Here is a 21,926-nt window from a genome sequence, read left to right on the forward strand (position 1 = left end):
GCTCTTTGTGAAACACTCATTAATACCCCTGGGAAACAGGAAGTTGCATTTAGTTAAATATAAATAAACTCAGCTCTCGGGGGCTTTGCCCTGGCCCGGGTCAGAGAGGAGGCAGTGTCTTCGCTGTGGATCTGATCTACTACCCGCTCTCAAACTGAGCCGGAAGGGTGCAATCCCATGGCTCTAGACAGATAAGTGTTTCGAAAATGTGTCCATCCTTTGTTCAAAACTGCGACACTTAACATGCACTTTTAGAAAGGAAAGAGGTCCTATTGATTTAGCTACATAATTGGGCATTGTCCCAGACTTATTCCTGCGCCCCACCCCACCCCACCCCCAACACTTTGAAACCAGGAGGTACAGGCAGGAAGCAAGAAAGTGGGGGTAAAGAGGTGTAACCTACACCACCTCGCCAAAGACACTCTTCGAGCAACGGTGAGGGGCGCTCCATCCTCCAGTCCTGCCCTGTTCCCAGCCCCTCACTGACTCTCCAACTGCACATCTGGAACCAATTATGAACAAAGCCCGATTGTTGTATATTTGGAATTTCCCACATCAACTTGATGGTTTCTTTAACTGCCTCTTAATGTGTGTCTGCGTGGGATAGCTGTGCCCACGACTCCAGCCGCCCAGCACCCAGCCCCAGCGCCCCACTCCTCTGAGCATCATTTTCCTGATTCATTTTCTAGTAGCGCAGAACTCCACTTCTTCCCTTTGCACCCCTCCCCTCATTTCCTATTAGATTTGTTTGAATAAACAGAACTTTCTTTTCCATCGTTTTCAATAAACTAAGTGAGGGTCTGTGGAGAGTAAATAAAGGCTGGTTCCCAAAGCAGATGAGTAATATGAGACTGACCAAAAGGCATGGGATTACTACAGAGGAAGTGTCCGTTCCCTTCCAAAAAACCAAGACATGGAGCTACCGAGTGCAGAGGATCGCTGGAAAGAAGAAAGCTCAAATACCTCCAATCCTGGAAGCCCTTGGCTTATTTTTTTTTTTTTTTACAGTAATTTTCTCTGCTGTAGGAATAAGCAGATGCAGGGAGCCATAGTGACAAGAAAGGCCTGAGAGCAATGTCTCAGCTACAAATATTACAGAAAATTTAAAAATTGGGTCTATTTATACCATTTGTCTGAGAACAACATCTGATTTGCAATTACACCATGATCAGAAAAGAATCAGCAAGTGTGGATGGATGAATCTGAGCTTCGACAGCCCTGTAAAATGACTTTTTCCTTTTACTGGCACACATAAAAGTACACATTCTAAAACACAAACGTTCACACCAGGAGGGGCAAATGCAAGCCTGTTCTATCTGGTTGGCTTCATCAGAACCATGCGATGCAAACATTTTTTTCCTTCCTCCCCCCACACTTTGTGGATTGCATTCACCTAATTAATCATATGCATACATTATTTTTCTATGTATCAGAAAGCAGAAAGGAAAAAAAGCAGATACATATGTCTGACACTCAGTTTCCTAAAGATCATTTATGATTGAAAAAAGACTCCCTCCTCTTTCAATATGATGTCACTGGTCTTCAAATATTTTTCCTGCATTCAGAAGAGAGTGAAATCAGCATGTAGGATTTCACATTAATCTCTGCTCCAGATGGGGATATTCTAAATAGTCCTTTTAAGATGAGCATGTGACCTACTGTACAGCCCAGGGGCTTGGGAGTCACGTGGTAGAATGAATAATACGTCTGATAGAGCTTTGATTAGACAGCTGACCTGGTTACCATCTGCAGCCCCGAGAAGCAAAGTTGACATTTCTGGATCACTCTCCCCAGAAGCACACTTGCCCACTCCTGGGATAGCGGTCTCACGGAGCCAGCACACAGGGACCGCCCAAAGGAAGCTGGAGATGCTGCTTCATGCAAACTGAAGTTACAGGACTTGAGCTGTTTTCCTTTCCCCATCCCCCCACCTCCCGACAAACCACATCTTGACTCATATGGTTGAAAGAAAAAAAAAACCCTTTCAGTTATTCGATATTTGGGAAACTTCCAGGAGATCATAACTGAGTTTTGAGCAAGCTTCCATCTCTGCCTTGCTGGGAAGGAACAGACACACACACACACACACACACACACACACACACACACACCACACAGCTGTACACCATGGTGGTTCAGGCTGCAGTAGCTCCGAACAGATCTCAAAGACTTTTACTGAAAATACCTTATGGATCTCTGAGAAGGCGCAGCGTGGAGAGGGTAAGCTACGTGGCGGGTCGTTTGTTTCTCACTGAGCAATTGCTCCAAAGAAAGCGAGCTGTTCATTTTCATTGTGCACCGCGTTGCAAATATTTTCTTCAGCAATTCGAGTCCTTGGGACTGTGAATAGAACGCTATGTTGTGTGTAATGTATTTTTATGAACAGATACTGAGGAACAAATCGGAAATAGGAACTTTTGTCAGCTGTGAGTGTGAGAGCACTCAGAGATAAAACATGAGGGGGAAGTTTGGAGTGGGGACTGGCCCCTGGGTCGGGTGTGAAGCCAGGAGAGCTGGTGAAAAACCCGGGCTGCCAACCTGATTTCTTCTGCTTACTGAGACATGCTCAGGAGAGCAGCAGGGCTGCACATTTCCTCTCCCGGGTGACAGTGTCTCAAAAGAGGTGATGGTAGCACAGGAGCTCTGGAGGTTGACTGACACATTCCGTTGACCAAACGCTCTTGGTCATTGGTGTCCTGGTTGTTATTTTTCTTTCAAATGTAGCTCGATGGCTCTGTTTGTTGGTGATATTATGGACTTTGGCTCCACTGTCCTGTTCGTTTCCTAAAAGCACATTACTTCATGGTGGCCCTGGCGGAGAAGATCCTGTGTAGTAGTAGTGAGGGTTAGTCCTTCTCTGGGTCGGGGATGCTGTTGATGCAGAGCTGGCCGTGCGGGGACAGTGCTGCACTCACAGAGAGAATGGTGGGTCCCTGCGCCTCAGAAGCCCCGAAAGCACCTGTGTGAATGCAGGCAACTGCTGGTGTCTACACAGACATCTTAAGCTAAGGTGCTGCAAAAGGTAATAATAAAGCAAACAGCAAAAAAGTGAGGGAGGTAAGGAACTGCTGCGGCTCATTAAGGGGACAGACTTTAAGTGACTTTTTCTGGCTGGTACACTTCCTTCTCAGGGATTTTTTTTCAATTTTAAGGAAACCTGATTAATGATGTAAGCATATGAGGAGCTGTATGTAATACGCAGGCAAGGCAAGGTTGATTTCCAAACTCTAATGGGTCACATTTTTTTTTCTGCCATTTGAATTAAAACAAAAACAAAAAAATTTTCCTATTCTGGTTATGTGTAGGTATTTATCTTGAGATTTTGACATATATTTCTGTGCTCAATATCAGGATCATCGATGACTGTGTATTAAATGCTTACTGTGTGCCCCTTTTTATAGCTTTGAAGCATAGGAACACAGGTGATTAGCAACGTTTACAAATTATTTACTGGGTGTGATTTTAGGTTCTGATGAGAATGCTTTGGCCTATATGGTAACTAAATATATATGATTAATATGTTTGTTCACCAATACTCAATGGGAATGGAGATTCTCATGGCATTGTTTACCGATTAAGTCACCGACAACACAGGAGTGGTGTCACAGTCTGTCACTGGTCGTGTGTGACACACAGCATTGCATTCAAAACACACAGACCTGTTTCCTGCCCTTGAGCACAGGCCATAGTTACTCAGGTCTTAGAAGTCAGGTCTGAGAGCTCTGGGCCCCTCAGGGCATCCATAGAGCCTTGGACATCCCCCGAGGCCTGCCACCTCACCCCACCAGCACCACGACACAGGTGACTCTGATTAGAATACATGGTGGCCTGTCAAGTTCAATTGGACATCTTATACATGGGTGATTCTGTGACACTTTCCACAATCAGAGTCATATATTTATATAAAGGAGGGGCAAGGAGGGTGAGAAATGGCCTCTGCTGTCAGGACAGACCCTAAGGACCCTACTCTCTCCCAGGGACTCCCTGAGTTAAAACCAGCAGCAGCTTTCTCGGTTATATCAGCAGCCTTGCGTGACAGATGTTCGAGTTGGTTCCTGTTGTCTCATGATGCCTCTGGATATGAAGGCCTGGTATTTCCAGAATGCCTGTGCTCTGGGGGACTTCACATCATGTACCTCACTTTAACCATCATGAATGGCTAATGATCCAGAGAGCAAGGGCTCTTCCCTTCGTCCTGTATGAAGGAGAAAACCAAGTCATGGAGAACGTTCATCCTCTCCAGGGACATTCAGTCAACAATAGGGCAGAACCTGAATCCAAGGACCTGGCATTGCCCATCCATGCCAGACGGCCAGGTGTACTTACCTTTGTTCTCTGGAGTCTGTGTGACAGGCGGCCTGGCTGTGAGATAAGGGTTATCACCAACTTCTTGCCTTATTAAAGGGCCTGTAGAAGACATACCAAAGTCAGAGAACCTAGTACCAGAAGAACGGTGGAATCCATGTGCCACTGACACCTAAGGGCGTCCAAGACTCAACAATTGCTGCCTGTTTTCCAACTGCCCAGAAGTTCAGTTCAAAGAAAGAAATTGCCATTTTTTAACAGTGCCACGTAAGACGCCTCAAATTCTGATTCCAGAAACTTACTTGCTGTAAGACTTAATTCTTGTTCAAAGTTTTTTCGCAGACTTCCATGAGCTCATCCCTGTGCTAGCTGGATAGGGTGGAGAAAAAAAGGAGAAGTAGAACATACTGAATTTGGTCTGATAGGAAAGACTAGGCATGCAAGGTTGAAATGAAACAATTTTAAGTCAATGTTGTATAGGTTAGAATAAAGTAACCCAGACAATCCAGGAGCAACAGAAAACAGCAAAGGTGCTGGCAGAGTTTGGAGCCACACTGTCCCAAGAACCAGCAGCCTCTCCGTATACTAGTTACGCGACCTTGACCAAGTGTCGGACTTTCTCCGCTTTGGTTTGTTCATCTGCCTGTTCTGCCTGTTACCCCACAAGGGTGGTTGTTAAGGATTAGCAGTAACATGTGAAGGACCTAACACAATACTAGGAATCAAAATGCAACCAGTAATGACAAGCATGTTTTTAAGGTGCCCATCTTTGTGCAGGAGAGGTGTGGTGTTTTTGTTTTTTTTTTTTTTTACTTTAAAAATATGTATTTATTTTCTAGTTCTAATATAAATGATGTGGGTTTTCACTGATTGTAGTGCTACAATGTTTCCTTTGAAATTGATATGCTTATTATACAATTGTGAATAAATTAAAAATTTAAATACTTATGTAGTTAGTACATAGATAGCGACAATTATCACAGTTGCAAAAGAGTATCTGAAGGTTAGGAAATGCTGCATAATTTGCTAAGGAATCCGTGAGATCTTGGTATTTCTTTTATTTTAATTTTTTATTCTAATTTGTTATATATGACATCAGAATGCATTACAGTTCATATTACACATAGAGAGAACAATTTTTCATGTCTCTGGTTGTACACAAAGTATATTCACACCATTCGGGTCTTCATACCTGTACTCAGGGTAATAATGTCCATCTCATTCCACTGTCTTTCCTACCCCCATGAGAGGTGTGTTTTTAATAACTGAGGATTTTGGCACTTAGTCACACCTCACTGTCACCTGCAGAGGCCCTGATACAGCCAGACAAGGAGAACTCTGTGATGACAACTTCCCTTGGACACCCAAGTTCATAAAAGGTGCTCATTGCGTAACCATGCCGACACCTACTGGAGCCAGGGACTCCTTTTGGCTTCTTCCTTCCAAAGCAGGTGTCTTTATTCCAGAGGTCAAGACAAAATGAACTTCATGGAAATTTCTAAAAAATGTAAGAGTAGGTGATGTAAATGAGCTAAGGAAAGAAAAAAATGTGCACTTTTTTTTTCCTGGGAGTTTGTGCGTTGCAGATTATCTGCGTAGATTACCAACTCGTAAGAACTAGTGAGCAAATCTTACGCACCTCTTGAGGTTTTAGTTTGTGATTTTAAATCAAGGTAGAATCTGCTGGGCTGCTGTCGGTATCCTCTGCTCCAGTTTGTGCTCAGGAAGCTGAGAAATGTGTATTTCTCCACACCTTGAGATGCTGCCCTATGTAGGCTCTGAACTGTTTGTGCAAGTACTGAGAACCAGCAACATTTCTGTTTTCACCCACTGGTTTCCCAGCTGTAAGAGCTCTTGAAATGGGCACACGATTTCCTGCATTTATTAAGGACATTCATCTCCCCATTGATTTATCCTGACACCCAGATCCACCTAGATCCTAGGGTGGATGGGGCATCTCCACTCTCTTGATAATCTCTACACCTCTAATTGCAACATGTCCAAAATGGATTTCATCATCTCCTCCTCACCCCATCCTGCCCCTCCTCCAACACCAGCTGCCCACGTGTAATCATGCATCACTCAGCAACCAGGATCCATTCTGAGAAACACAGTGGGTAAATACATTGTCATGTGACCATCACACAGTGTACTTACATAGACCTAAATAGGATAGCCTATACACATCTAGGCCTCCTATGCACCATATATACAGCACAGACTATTGCTCCTGGAACCGCGTTGAACAAAATAGTGCCAGATTAAATCAACCACAAGAAAAAATTAAGCAACCAAGAGAAGCAGTTAATGTGAGATGCCAGGCTGCTGCTAGTGTAACATGACATACTCTTTCACAATTTGCTATTTTTTAGCAAGTAAGAATATACTCTAAAATGACAATAAAAAGTATAGTGAATACACAAACCGGGAACAGTCATTTAAGACCACTATCAAGGATGAGGTACTGTATGTAACTGCACGTGCTATACTGTTGTTCGACCGGCAATGCGGTAGGTTTGTGTGCACCAGCATGGAGCAGACCCATGAGCGACACATTACACTGTAGCATTGTGATGGCTGCATGGCTAGCATCTCCACTGCCATCTTACAAGACTTGGTATACATGGTCTGTTGTTGACAGAAACATCATTATGAGGCCCTTGACTGTACCCAAACTAGAACCCAGGCATCTTCTGTCCCCGCTTCCACTGTCTCCTGAACTATCACCACATGCTGTCGTTTCTAGCCATCTCTCACTCTTGCTGCTCCTCCCCATTCCCATAGTCAGATGGCCATCATCTTTCAGCTGCCCGTTACATTCTCACAGTGGCCAACTTGTACCCTTTGTCCACCCTCTGTGCTACAGTCACTTCAGCCCCAGGATAAGGATGAATGCCTGAATGAAACCACAAGGCCCTGAGTAATCCGGACCCTGAGAACTGCCCCAGCTCACCTCTTCCCAAGCTTTACCCTGGGTGTGCTGTACTCATCACCTGAGCATGCTTCCAAACTACCATGCTCTCTGTTGCCTTGGGGCCTTTGCACATGCTTTCTTCTGCTCAACCTTTGCAGTATCTCCCCGCCACCCCCCTTAATTTATGATTTGCAACCTTTATAATAAAGGTAATATCCAGCGGGAAGGCTCTCCAGGTACCCCTTCCCTCCCCAAGTCTGAACAAGTGCTCTTCCTGAGCTTCTCTCACAATAGACGGCTGCATTGTGACTGGAAGTTTCCACTCTGTTAACACTCCACATGAGGATGAGGCTCTCGAGGACTAGGAGTAGCTCTTGGCCCCTGGTTCGTAACATGAGTGCAGCAAATAGGAGAAGGAACGAGATCTGGAAGTTCTTGTATCATGAACTTCCCTCAGTGAGAGAACTTGGGAAGAGGATCAGAATTAAGGCTTAAACAGGAGCAGCCTCGATTTCCAAGCTAGCTGACCACAAGCCCTAGCGACTCCGGTGGACAGTGTATTCACTCTTCCATGTTAACACAAACTGAGAAGAAGAATGCCCCGGTTTTATTTATTCTGAACTCTAAGAGCAGAGCATACATCTCTAAGTGGAACAAAGTGTGACCAACCAACCAGACTCAAATTATATGTCTCTTTACAAAGTAGCGTAAATTTGACAGTTTTATTGAGGAAAAAAAAATGAAACAAGAAAGCGTTCTCTTTTACCATAATTATTCAAATATTTTAGGTGAAAAGGGTCTCTCTCTCTCTTTTTTTTTTTTTTTTTTTTTTGTCTTGGAAAGACTGAAATGGCGTGATATTTCTGGAGCAGTATTTTTAACACAGCATAAATTAAACCTCTCTGCACCCACATCATTCATTAATGGGTGTGTTATTCCAGGTTGATGTATTGCCAGTCTATTATTTTGCAAACCATTACATTATCACAGCTGCTAAGCTGCATAACTTAAGAATTCAGAATACAAGAGCGTCTCTATAGTCGGGAGTGTGTGTGGTGCTTACATTCTGAATGTATTCATGCAGGGAAGTGTGAGACGTTACCAAAAACACATACAGCAGACGGCTTTTAGTGGATATTTATTACCATTGAAAGCAGACAGCCAAGAACTGTTCAGACAGATCAGTGCATTCACACATATTATTATCCACCCCCCCCCCCCCATCCTGCATACAGTTTTGTTCCTTCTATAAATATATGCCTCTCTAGAGAACAAGAACATGGACTCTTAGGGGCTCTAATTCTCTGGTTCACAGAATGCACTGAAGGTCACTTTCCCCATGTTGGTTATTCGCAAGCAATTTTAAGTGACCTAAACTTACTTGGTCAACCAAAATTAATTTTATTTCTTACAGCAGCATATTGTCACGTTAAACGCATGACTCCTCCTCTTGGGCAGAAGGAGATTGCTTGTTGGCTCGGGGTTGGGAATGACAAGCAATCCTTACCGATTCCATTCAGGAGTTTTCATTCCTCCAACTGGTATAGGAAGCAGGATTGAGAATCTTTGTTCAGATGGTCAGGATTCCCAGGAGCGTCAGCATCCTGCTCCAAGAGATGGGTGTTGAGCTGAGCAGGAAATGGACAGTGGTTCCCTCGGCAGACTACTTGTCTTTGTCTTTTCTCTGTCTCATGACTCCCATAATGTCCTAAGTTAAATGCCATGTCTTACTAGAGTGTCCCTTTTCCACCTTGGCTTTGCTTTGGTAGAAAGATTTGAGAAGCTTTGAAAACTCCCATTGCTCAGCCTGCGCCCCAGACCAGTCGTATATAAAATCTCTGGGAACAGGCTCCATAGGTATTGAAATCTCCTCATGATCCTCCTGAGCAGGCAGCATTGAGAACAACTGCCCCCAAGGTAATGTGACTGCCGAGATAAAATTGTCCAGGCAAGCTGCTGGCTTAAGGAAATTAGCTACTTCTTGTGTTTTCTAATGTCTTCACCTGAAAGAGGGAGAAATGGGGGGATTGTGTTGGATTTTTTTTTTTTTTTTTTGGTCTACAGTGTCATTCTAATACTAGAAAACAAATATTTAAGCTCCCTGGGAGCTGGGTTTATGTTCCTGGGACATTCCATGTGGTGCCCTGCACTCCGAGGCCACTCTCAGGATAGGTGTATGCAGCCTTCTGAAGTCATAGAGCCTAAGACACAGGACTTCTTTCCCAGTCCAGCCACTCCTGCAGGCTGCTTTTCTCCAGTGAAGCCTGGAATCAGACCCTTCTGGTGTATTTCAATCCTCCGTATTTGCAGACGTGTTCAAAAAATCAATTATGTGTTCTTAGGGAACTTCTTATAAGTGTTTTAAAAACAGATCTCTTATAAATCACTCTAACAAAAGGAATACTCTCCACCTATGTAATAGAAAAGTTTCTTTGACCAGAGGGCTGAGGTTGTGGCTCAGTGGTGGAGCACTTGCCTGGCACGTGGGAGGCACCACATAAAAATAAATAAATAAAATAAAGATATTCTGTCTACAACTGAAAAATATTTTTTTTAAAAAAAGTTTCTTTGACCAAATGGATAAAGAAAATCCACTTTATTTTGTATGGATTCATTAATAAACCTTTGAGAAGAATATTATCTTGTATACTAAAACAATATGGAATAATATGACATGGATGTTTGCTCTTTGATCTGGGAGTGAAAGAACCACATCTGTGGATTGATTATTATTTACTTATTTGTTCTTTCTTTCTTTCTTTCTTTATTTATTTATTTATTTATTCTCTTACTGTTTACTCAATAACTAACTGCTTCAAAGGACTGACCAGTTTTTCCCCAAGGCCCCAGAGTCCTGGGCAGTGCCTGGCATATAGATAGGAAAAATGAATATTCACTGAATGAATACTGAATAGGTGAATAAAAAGAATGCCTTCCTGATCATAAAGTCAATGCTTTCATAAAACAAAAGTGTCCTCCAAGAAATAGGATTGCAATGCGCCTACTCTTCCTAAGCATGTAAGTATTCATTTCATCATCAATCCTAACAAAGTGACTTACTTTAGAATGGTAGTTCTTTGTAGTAGAGACTTTGGTTATATATGTAAGGCCTCTTCAAACCTGACTACACAATTAATACCTTTGAATGCATGGATACTCTTTTTCTTTCTCAATCAGAACCTGGGTATGGGATATTTTGAGATAGATTGTAAATAAGCCTCTAATCATTTTCTGACTTTTCTCAACAATGCCAAGGTTACATGTCCACATGGGCAGATTGCTTCCAAATGGTCCCTCCAATGTTTGTATTGGAGCTTAATGAGGGAAGCCAGAAAGTCTTAGAAGTTTATTGACCCCAGAAATGTTGTCCTAATCCAGCCAAATAATAACAGCCTCGGAATACAGATAGCTATAGGAATATAATAGCTAGGACCCAACACTGTCTTATTTATAAACATAAAACAATATGTTATTATTATTTAATATCTACTACATATTATCTTACTTAATATCTACTACATGCCAGACAGTGTTCTGGGCCCACGAGCTATGTAACAAAGTCTCTGCTTTCATGAATGGTGGGATGAGTTAGGTGGGTATAAGGTCTCTAATAGAAAGTAAGGCCTAGCAAGGAGTGAGTGGAGAGGGAGCACCTTTCTGTCGGAGTTGGTTCTCTGTTGAGATGATTTTCAGGAAGAGACATGGAGGGAGGAAGCCATGCAGTCACAGCAGAAAAGAACCTCCCAGGCAGGGGAAGCCAGTGAGGCCAGGGTGCTGCCCTTGGTGAACTGGAGGGCTGGCCAGGGGGAGTGGAGCTGGAGGAGAAGGAAGGGGTGGGGGCTGCTGATGAGAAGAAGGGGCAGAGAGGCATTTGCAGCCCAACTGACACAGTGTTATGTGAGCCATGATAATAAACGTTGGGCTTTACTGTGAGAGAGATATGAAAAGATCAGTGAGGGTTTGGGGATGAAGGGTGTCTGTAGCTGACACTTGACCATTTTATTGACAAAGAAACAAGGGTAAGCAATGTGACCCATTAGGTCATTAGTGCAGTGATCTCAGTGAGCAACGATGATGGTTTAGACTAGAGGATACCTGGAGGTGGTGAGAGGTGAATGGATTCTGGATTTGTCTAGAAGGGAGAGCAGACAGGATTTGCTGATGGATGGGGTGTGGAAAGACGGGAGACAGGAGTCAGGAGTGGACTGGAGCCGCTACAGAGCAAAGCTGACACCTACCAGGAGGAGAGCGGCTGTGAGAAGAGCCATCTGGGGTGATGACTGGGTGGGGGAGCCTTAGAGTTCTTTTTCAGATGCATTAAACTTGAGGTGATGAGTAAAAATTCGAATGGAGATATTTACTAGGATGTTAAAAACACAAGTTCTGCCATTATGTGCAAGATCTGGCCTGGAGACAGTATGAACATTATCAGGGTGGCCAGAGCTGGTCGTAAGGATGATGTGCATTTCTTCCCAGCTCTACCACACTGATGACACATGGGACCTGAAATTTGCTGTGGAGGTAGAAGATACATCACAGAAATTCACCAAGTACAAATTAGGGCTCTTTTCCCCCTCAAGAGCCAATGGATAAACAGATACCAGTGCATCCCTGGAGGATGGTTCACAGCCACAGGACTAGGTGATTAGGGCCTGGGGGTTATGTGTGGATGGACACAAGGACAATGTCAGAGGACTTGGACCCTGGTGCCCTCTAAAGCATAGAGGCCAGTCCTATGAGGAGGAGCCAGCAAACAAGACTAACCAGGAGTGGCCAGTGGGGAAGGGGGGCAGGGATTGAAAAGAAAGTTCCAGAAAAGGATGGTGGAATGATGGATCTTGGAATGATGCTGACAGTCAAGTAAGACAAGGACTAAGAAGTCACCTGATTACAAGGATCACAAAACAACAACAACAACAACAAAAAAAAAAAAAAAAAACCTGCACAGCTGGCGTGCATCAGCATCACCTGGGTGTTTCTAAACATGTGGATCAGGGCTTCCACCCCAGATGTACTGAGTCTCATTCTCAGGAGCACATAAGGTAGACCAAAGTTTGAGAAGCTGTACCTTAACAGATGGTTTTCTGGAAATAGGAACCAGTGGGGTACAGAAAAGAGCGCAGAACAGAAAGGGGAAATAACGCTCACAGAAGGAGTGACACACTCTCAGGACAAGTCTCACTATCCTGAAGTCAGTTCTGTACCGTGCAGTGGGGGACCATGACAGGACAGGTGGGGAAAGACTGTGACAACAAAGGCAGCAGTGAATCTTCCTCCCTCAGCACCGTGGAAACCAGGGCTCTAATTTTAAATAATACCCCCCAACACACACCTTAGACCACCATCTCAGAAAAGTGCATAGGCAGCTTCCCTTAGCTGTCTTCCCTGTCAAGAAAGAGGCTGGAAGACGGATTTCATTCTTTCATGTTGGTCACCTATGTCAAAAGCCAGCAACCCACCCTGGAGCTTAGCATTCCTAAGATCTAGCCAAAGGAAAACCTGTTTTAGTTAGTTTTGTTTTGTTTTGTTTTGGGGGGGAGGTTGTTTTTTCCTTTTTTGTGTGGGTTTTTTTTTTTTTTTTTTTTGCCTCTAAAAAAAAATTCAATGTCTTGATGTAATAATGTGTCAGGGCTTCATAATCCAGCTGAGTCCCAGAATATATTTAGAAAGTATAATTTAGGGTCAAGTCAGCCATCAAATGTCCAAAATGAGCAAGTCCTAATTTGAACCCTGCGTTTGAGGATTTAGAACTATTCTGTAAAAGAAAACACATTTGAACTGAACTGGAAGAAATCAGGTTTTTGATATGAGGGTCTGTTTTTACTGGTTCTTCCTAGAGTTCTTACAGAAAAAAAAAAAAAAAATGACTCTGCCAATTGGATTGAAAGAACATCAGCCAACATCGTCCCCTGTGTAGACATCCCCATGGAGCCTTTATCCTTGGCGTCCCCTAGGTAATAATTTGCATAGTTTTCCTTCCTTACCCCTTTTCATTTTCCTCTTAGGTAAGAGGGTGCCTGAGGCACATCAAATTCAAATCTGTGAAAGAGAAGTTTAAAATTGGACACATGGTGTGACTCCCTCCTTCAGTGCGGATGTTTGTGAATTAGTGCACTTTGTACCCACGTGGAGTCTACGGGTCTGAGTGTGGATGAACAGGTCCTAGGGCTCCCAGAGTGCTCCTCTTTTGCAGATGTGGAAAAGTCTTACTTTGGACCATGGCTAGGTCCATCCCTGCAGAGAGCGCCGCAGGTGGTAACTTCTGGAATCACTCTCATTAATATGCCAACCTTGAGTTGTGGATCAGTGGTAGAGCACTTGCCTGGCATGTGTGAGGCACTGGGTTCGATTCTCAGCACCGCATATGACTAAATGAATAAAATAAAGGTCCATCAACATCTAGAAAATGAAGAGTGAAGCTGCTTTCAAAAAGAATCCTCTGGAAACACACAAGGGCATTTGTGGATTTGAAATCAGCATCACATAGTGATGTGTTCACATCAGCCCACTAGGTAGTCGGGCTCCACAGGTCTGATGCCCCACCAGCAGGAGCCAGGCTCCCCAGGCCACATGTCATCCAGTTTGACATGACCTCTCGGGGAAGCACCCAGACCCTGTGGCGTTGGTTCTCAGACCCAGGGTCCATTTGCAGATCATCTTCACTGCCCTTTATTTCTAGCAGAATCCCTGCACATGTGTTTCATCCTGTAATAGTACTGGATCAAACATGCCCGGAATTAAACAAAAATATCTTTGGGATTCTGTGACCTCCTTTTCCCTTCTGTCATATGGCCTTAAGGTGGCATGAGAGAAACCAAGATAATGTGTCTTAGAATAGGGCCTGTGCAAAACAAGAAAAGCTCTATCCTTTGAGACCCACTGATCAGAAATGGGCCATTTTTAAGAGTTTATTTCCAGCTCTATGATGCCATTAGGGCCTAATCCTTCATCTTAGCTCTTGGGGCTGTGCCTCTATTTGCCCTCATCATTCCATAATATAGGACCCTATACAGGCATTATAAACTCAAATGCCTACTGCAGACAGGCAGGGAAAATAAATGTAGAACAATAAATAAAGAAATGCCTTACAAACAGGACCCTTAGCAAATGAGGCCAGGACTCGAATTCAGCTTTCCACAGGGCTCTGGGGCTGACATTCTGATCTTGTAAATTTGCAAAAGAAAAATCTTTATATTTAGGAAAAATGTATATGTGTGTGTGGAAAAGATAAAATACCTGAATTTTTATATTTTGGCAATGAGTCCCACTTTAAAGAAAAACATTACATGCTAAGCAAAGCATGTTTGCAGGTCACATTTGGCCTATAAGATGCTGGTTTTTAACTTCCACAAGAAAATTACACTGTTTCCCCAAATATATATGCATTCTCTCTCCCCCAGTTTTGGATTTCACAAAAAAAAAAAAGACACCTTTATACCAAAAACCTAATCTTGGAATAGATCTTCAGGCCCTCCTGCTAGCATCATAATCCTATGCTGAATCAGAACATGATTATTTTTTAAAAACTGTTTTGACAGGTCAAATGCAAAATTTAAAATACATTTGAATAAATTGAATACATGTCCTCCAGCTATGGGGAGAGTGTATCCAAGGCTTTCTTCCCTAGCAACAGGACTAGAACTTAAGAGGCAGCTGAACCTCTGTCTAATTATTGCCATATAGGGCTTCTTCTCATCAGCCACATCCTTTTGTTTGGGGCATGTCTTCCCCAGTGTGACCATGGACCATATCAATTAGATCCAATGAAGCAATCACACCACCACCTAGAGGTGTATTTTGCTGCTCAAATTTGCAGACCACCAGTGTGTGGTCCTACTTGACACCACAAGAGCCCAACTGGTGTTCTTTTTGATCAAGGTGTTTGACTGGTAACAGCTCAACTAAAACCTTCTCATTCTGAATCATTTCTTTCATGCTAGATGGAGTAGAATTCTAGGGTTTTAGCCAAGTCCTTGAGCAAGAACATGAAAATATTCATAGCTTCTTTTTCTGATTAACACATGGGCTGAACCCACAGGAACGCTTCATCTCACTGTGATGTCAAAGTGAAATGATGCTCCAGCTGGGTGAGACTGCAAGTCAGACCTCTCAAATGGCCCTTTTAAATATCCACAGCACTTGTCACATCCACAGCAGTGATTTATCTCTTTAATTTTAATCTCACAATGTCCTCACTGGTGTGCTTTCTGCTGGATGAGGCAACTGTGAAATGACTACCTTCTAACCCTTGACCAAAAGCTTCCTGAGGACATCTGACACCCAGGAGAAGCAGATCAATGACAAAGTTGGCCATTCATTACTTAATGCCTCGACACTACAGCCTTAGTAAATTCAACAGTAAATATCAATATACCTGGGCTGTATTTTCTCAATCCCCAGTGAAATTATTTTATGAAGTTAAGATTTAATTCTTTTTTTTTTTTTTTGAGGGCTGCTGCTTAGTGTACTTTTTTTTTTTTTTAAGATGGGAAGAGTGTTAATCAGCTTTTTATCACTGCAATGAAATACCTGAGAAAATCAACTTAAAGGAAGCAAGGTTTATTTGGGTTCATGGTCTCAGTCCATGGTCCACTGGCTCCATCGCGATGTATTGATTGTTCGGTGGTGAGGCGGAACATCATGGCGGAGCAGGAATGGTGGAGAAGAGACGCTCATTTCTTGATGTCCCTGGAAGCAGAGTCAGATGGAGGAAGGGGCCAGGGACGAGATACAGTCCCCAAGGGCACACCCCCAAAGATCCTCTCCCTTCAGCCAGGTCCGACCTCCTTCGGTTTACACGTTCCCAGTAGTCCATTCAGCTGTTGCTCTGTCAGTGGGTCAGTCAATCCACTGGAGCCGTTAGAGCCCTCATGATCCAATCACTTCCTAAGAGCCCACTTCTGCACATTGCAGCATAGGGGATCATGAATTCAGCACATGAGCTTTGGGGGGACAGTCTAGACTCAAATCACAACATGGAGCAATTCATTCCAGCCCTGAACTGGAGTCAATTAAGTGCCTGGGGACTCAGGCAGGACACGGAGGTGGATGGGCAGCCCTGACAGAATGTAAACCAAGGTAACCACTAGAGTTTGCTGGAAACTACAAGCAGGGCTCATAGCAGGCTAGCGAGTTACGAGTCTCATAGTGATAGATGTGACTGGAGAAGCTGAGGATGAAACAGACGGAGACCAGAGATGCCTGGGAAGCAGCTGATTCAAAGCAGACATAGGAGAGAGTCTGGAGGAGCCACATGAACTTCTGGCCTAGCTACAGGAATGTCTGGGCAGTCTGAGGTGTGGGAGGGTGGCGCAGGTAAAGTGCCATCTTGCTCAGAAAGTCAGTGCAGAAGCACCTGTAGAAATGCTTCTTTTTTTTTTTTTTTACAATAAATGACATTTTATTTATAATAGGTATAAATTAATAAAATTTGGGTCACAAATTTTAGGGGTTTTAAATTAAATATTTTTTATTTAAATCTTTATGTTTAAATCTTTTTTTTAAATTTTTATTGTTGATTGTTCAAAACATTACATAGTTCTTGACATATCATATTTCACACATTGATTCAAGTGGATTATGAACTCCCATTTTTACCCCGTATACAGATCGCAGAATCACATCAGTTACACATCCACTGATTTACATATTGCCATACTAGTGTCTGTTGTATTCTGCTGCCTTTCCTATCCTCTGCTATCCCCCCTCCCCTCCCCTCCTCTCCCATCTTCTCTCTCTACCCCCTCTACTGTAATTCATTTCTCCCCCTTGTTTTTTTTTCCCTTTCCCCTCTCTTCCTCTTGTATGTAATTTTGTATAACCATGAGGGTCTCCTTCCATTTCCTGCAATTTCCCTTCTCTCTCCCTTTCCCTCCCACCTCTCATCCCTGTTTAATGTTAATCTTCTTCTCATGCTCTTCCTCCCTACTCTGTTCTTAGTTACTCTCCTTATATCAAAGAAGACATTTGGCATTTGTTTTTTAGGGATTGGCTAGCTTCACTTAGCATAATCTGCTCTAATGCCATTTTTTAATGCAGAGTAATACTCCATTGTGTATAAATGCCACATTTTTTTTTTATCCATTCGTCTATTGAAGGGCATCTAGGTTGGTTCCACAATCTTGCTATTGTGAATTGTGTTGCTATGAACATCGATGTAGCAGTGTCCCTGTAGTATGTTCTTTTTAGGTCTTTAGGGAATAGACTGAGAAGGGAAATAGCTGAGTCAAATGGTGGTTCCATTCCCAGATTTCCAAGAAATCTCCATACTGCTTTCCAAATTGGCTGCACCAATTTGCAGTCCCACCAGCAATGTACAAGTGTACCCTTTTCCCCACATGCTCGCCAGCACTTGTTGTTGTTTGACTTCATAATGGCTGCCAATCTTACTGGAGTGAGATGGTATCTTAGGGTGGTTTTGATTTGCATTTCTCTGACTGCTAGAGATGGTGAGCATTTTTTCATGTACTTGTTGATTGATTGTATGTCCTCCTCTGAGAAGTGTCTGTTCAGGTCCTTGGCCCATTTGTTGATTGGGTTATTTGTTTTCTTATTGTTTAATTTTTTGAGTTCTTTGTATACTCTGGATATTAGGCCTCTATCTGAAGTGTGAGGAGTAAAGATTTGTTCCCAGGTTGTAGGCTCCCTATTTACCTCTCTTATTGTTTCTTTTGCTGAGAAAAAACTTTTTAGTTTGAGTAAGTCCCATTTGTTGATTCTAGTTATTAACTCTTGTGCTATGGGTGTCCTATTGAGGAATTTGGAGCCCGACCCCACAGTATGTAGATCGTAGCCGACTTTTTCTTCTATCAGACGCCGTGTCTCTGATTTGATATCAAGCTCCTTGATCCATTTTGAGTTAACTTTTGTGCATGGCGAGAGAAAGGGATTCAGTTTCATTTTGTTGCATATGGATCTCCAGTTTTCCCAGCACCATTTGTTGAAGATGCTATCCTTCCTCCATTGCATGCTTTTAGCCCCTTTATCAAATATAAGATAGTTGTAATTTTGTTGATTGGTTTCTGTGTCCTCTATTCTGTCATTGGTCCACCTGCCTGTTTTGGTACCAGTACCATGCTGTTTTTGTTACTATCGCTCTGTAGTATAGTTTGAGGTCTGGTATCGCTATACCGCCTGATTCACACTTCCTGCTTAGAGTTGTTTTTGCTATTCTGGGTCTTTTATTTTTTCCATATGAATTTCATGATTGCTTTATCTATTTCTACAAGAAATACCTTTGGATTTTGATTGGCATTGCATTAAACCTATAGAGAACTTTTGGTAATATTGCCATTTGGTTGATGTTAGTTCTGCCTGTCCGTGAACAGGGTATATTTTTCCATCTTCTAAGATCTTCTTCTATTTCTCTCTTTAGGATTCTGTAGTTTTCATTGTATAAGTCTTTCATCTCTTTTGTTAGGTTGATTCCCAAGTATTTTATTTTTTTTTTGAGGATATTGTGAATGGAGTGGTTGTCCTCATTTCCATTTCAGAGGATTTGTTGCTGATATACAGGAATGCCTTTGATTTATGCATGTTGGTTTTATATCCTGCCACTTTGCTGAATTCATTTATTAGCTCTAATAGTTTCTTTGTAGACCCTTTTGGGTCTGCTAGGTATAGAATCATATCATCTGCAAATAGTGATAATTTAAGTTCTTCTTTTCCTATTTTTATGCCTTTAATTTCTTTCGTCTGTCTAATTGCTCTGGCCAGTGTTTCGAGAACTATGTTGAATAGAAGTGGTGAGAGAGGGCATCCCTGTCTTGTTCCAGATTTTAGAGGGAATGTCTTCAATTTTTCTCCATTCAGAATGATGCTAGCCTGAGGCTTAGCATAGACAGCTTTTACAATATTGAGGTATGTTCCTGTTATCCCTAATTTTTCTAGAGTTTTGAACATAAAGGGATGCTGTACTTTGTCGAATGCTTTTTCTGCATCTATTGAGATTAGAAATGCTTCTGAAGCTTTCTCCAGATGACCACCATTCCTTCCGACACTTGGTTCCCTTTCAACAATCCCCCGTGTTAGTTCCTTTTAGGAGATGATCAAACGGATGTGATTCCATGTGCTTACCTGTTTTACTTTTGCTGCCAGGAAACTCAAAAGTTTATGTTGGCGCTCAACCTCAGTAACTCACCCATTCTATGAGCAAGTGAAAAATGATGTCTTTTCACATTGACTTTTAACTCACTTTCTCCTTTTTAAAAATATTGAATATTATCCCTAATTTCCCACTGAACCCTTAGGTTCCATGTATTTCCACTACATTGTGTGCTTATATTTTGCCAAGCAGTGTACAATCCTATAACTTTCTCTTTCATTTGGGTTAGTTTCTATGAGGGAAACCAGAACAGTGGAAATATAGTCAATTGAGAGTTAAAAATAGAACAAAGTATGCAACTTCCCTTCTTTTGGCAGGACTAACTGTCAGGGGGTGCATCAAAAACACTTTCAGGTAAGCTGAGACATGGGAACACAATGCTCTGGACAGGGCAGTTCATTTGAAACGGTGAATTCATTTGAAATGGTAGTCTCTGACAGGGACACAGGGATACTCCATGTCACCCCATTGTGTGCTGAGGTCCCTGAGAACTTGGCACATCCCTTAGTGGAAGAGGCACAGAGAATACACCAAGAAAGGATCCCTAGCAGGAGGCAACAGAGGCATGTTCTAATTCTGCGTCTTCCTGCGTCTCCCACCTTTAGCACCAATGTCTGAGGATGACTGTTGTGCAGAATCCAAACCCAGAGTCCAGAGGGTTGGAAAAGAGGTGTTTCAACTTTCTGGTTCCCATCAGGATTCTGGAAGCCTCTGTCTGTCCTTTTCGTTCTACACTTCTTCTATTTTTTTTTTTCCTTTTGAAATGTTACTGTCCATGTTCTCAAGCGTCCACTATCAGATGCTCGAATAACAATAGCTTCTAGGGGGAAAGATTGGCTGCTGCCGGCCCTGGGACAGCGCCAGGGAGAGTGGAAAGCTGAGAACATTTAAGAAAACTGCAGCATTCAGACAGCAGTTTCGGGACCATGGTTCAATTCCATTAGGGACTCTGGCTCAGAATCCCTCCCTGAATCCAGGTGGCACATGCCTGTAATCCCAGCAGTTTGGGAAGATTAAGAGTTCAAAGCCAACCTCAGCAAATGTGAGGCACTAAGCAACTCAGTGAGACCCTGTCTTTAGATAAAATACAAAATAGGGCTAGGGATGTGGCTCAGTGGTCGAGGGCCCCTGAGTTCAATCCCTGGTACACAACAAAATATTAATAATAATAATGCAGATTCAACCCACATGTCTGACAGGCTCTGGAGTGGTGTCTAGTGCTAGGTTCCAGGGAAGATGCTTCATGGTCAAGGTTCTCAAGTCCTTGGGAGATCTCTGAGGATGGATGATTGTCCTTTCTCATTTGATTCAGAGACAGACAGATGCACATTGCCCTGTTAAATCTCTTCCTGTCATCTTTACCATAACTAGTTTACAGGGACATTCAGGCAAGATCAGTAGTGACTGTCCAACCCACTCAGTGAGAAATGAAATCCCTGTGGCTCAGGGGGTAATAAGACAGAAAGCACTAGACAGCACATCTGGATTCCTTCCGGAAATGCATTCCTGTCTTCTACACTGTAGACATTAAAAGTATAGCCCATTCTGCAAGGGGCTCTCTCTCCCTGATGCCCCACCAAGGTCAAAGAATCTGTTATGAGAAGTTCACATTCTCCAAATTTGGAAGTCCTGCCGACCTGAACAGTCCAGGGCTTTAAAAAATCTGTAACCTTTTCATGGTTAAATGGATTGTATGTAATTCTAAAGTTCTCTGCACAGATTAGAGGCATATTGTGGTCTTTGAACATGAAGGAAGTCATTTTCACTTTCTTCTCTGTTTGTATAAATAACAATAAGTAGATCTGAGACATCTCCATAGCCTACTGTCTAATCAGATTTTTTGTTATTATTTTCTATACTATCTCAAATGTGTTCCTTTCTGTTCAATTTAGAGCTCCTTCTTTTAAAAAAGGAAGCATGTTTGACGTGGCACTCCACGTCCGTCAAACGCGTCACTCACTCCTGCCTTGGAGTGATTTCATTTTGTCTTCTTCTCCCTTACAGCTGGGACCTAGTTCATTTTAGGTGGGAAGCAAACTCTGAAATCATTAGGTTTTCGACTTAGGTTAGAAATCTTGCTCAGTTAAATTGTAGGATGTCCTCCTTAATAACAGGAAGTCAGGTTCCCAGATCAGCAGCGTTTGTATCCTTTGTGCCTCCAGATAATGCAAACTGAGTGTGTCGCCTGCAGTTTCCTGGTGGTCACGAAGGAGAGAGACTAATAAATGACCCAGGGATGAGTCACTCATTTCTAAAACAAGAGTCTAAATGCTCTTTGTTGGATGCAGAGTGTAACCTCTGAATGTTTTGGACTCTGGTCCCCAGAGACAAAGAAGTGAATGATCCAGGGTCTCTGTTTCATGGCTTTATTCCTGACAGTGGGGATCTCATGTACCAAAGTATCATATCATTAAGAGAACAGTTTTGTTTAGGAACAAATGCATCTTCCTAATACCTAGGCAATACATGGGCTCTTATGACATAGTGCTCAAAATTCTATTGCTTTTAACAAAATATTTTAACGATTTAATTTTCTTATGGAAGAGGCAGGAAAAAGTTGGGTGACAAGTTAGATTTTCCATTTTGAGTATGGACAAAGGATTA

At 42.6% G+C, this 21,926-nt stretch overlaps 1 protein-coding gene across 2 annotated transcripts in view; it reads left to right on the top strand.

The window, feature by feature from the left end:
* Positions 1–2,080: 2,080 nt before the first annotated feature.
* The window catches only part of Frmd4a (FERM domain containing 4A), a 287,644-nt gene continuing 267,798 nt past the window's right edge, over positions 2,081–21,926 (top strand). The window contains exon 1 of one of the 2 annotated variants that reach the window (XM_076831358.1): positions 2,081–2,220. In XM_076831358.1, coding sequence (XP_076687473.1) covers positions 2,128–2,220 — 93 coding nt within the window. In that variant the 5' untranslated portion in view covers positions 2,081–2,127. The remainder of the gene's footprint in view (positions 2,221–21,926) is intronic. The other variant, XM_076831357.1, reaches the window with a different exon arrangement.

The sequence above is a fragment of the Callospermophilus lateralis genome, chromosome 13 (genome assembly GCF_048772815.1).
Source record: "Callospermophilus lateralis isolate mCalLat2 chromosome 13, mCalLat2.hap1, whole genome shotgun sequence".
Taxonomy (NCBI): domain Eukaryota; kingdom Metazoa; phylum Chordata; class Mammalia; order Rodentia; family Sciuridae; genus Callospermophilus; species Callospermophilus lateralis.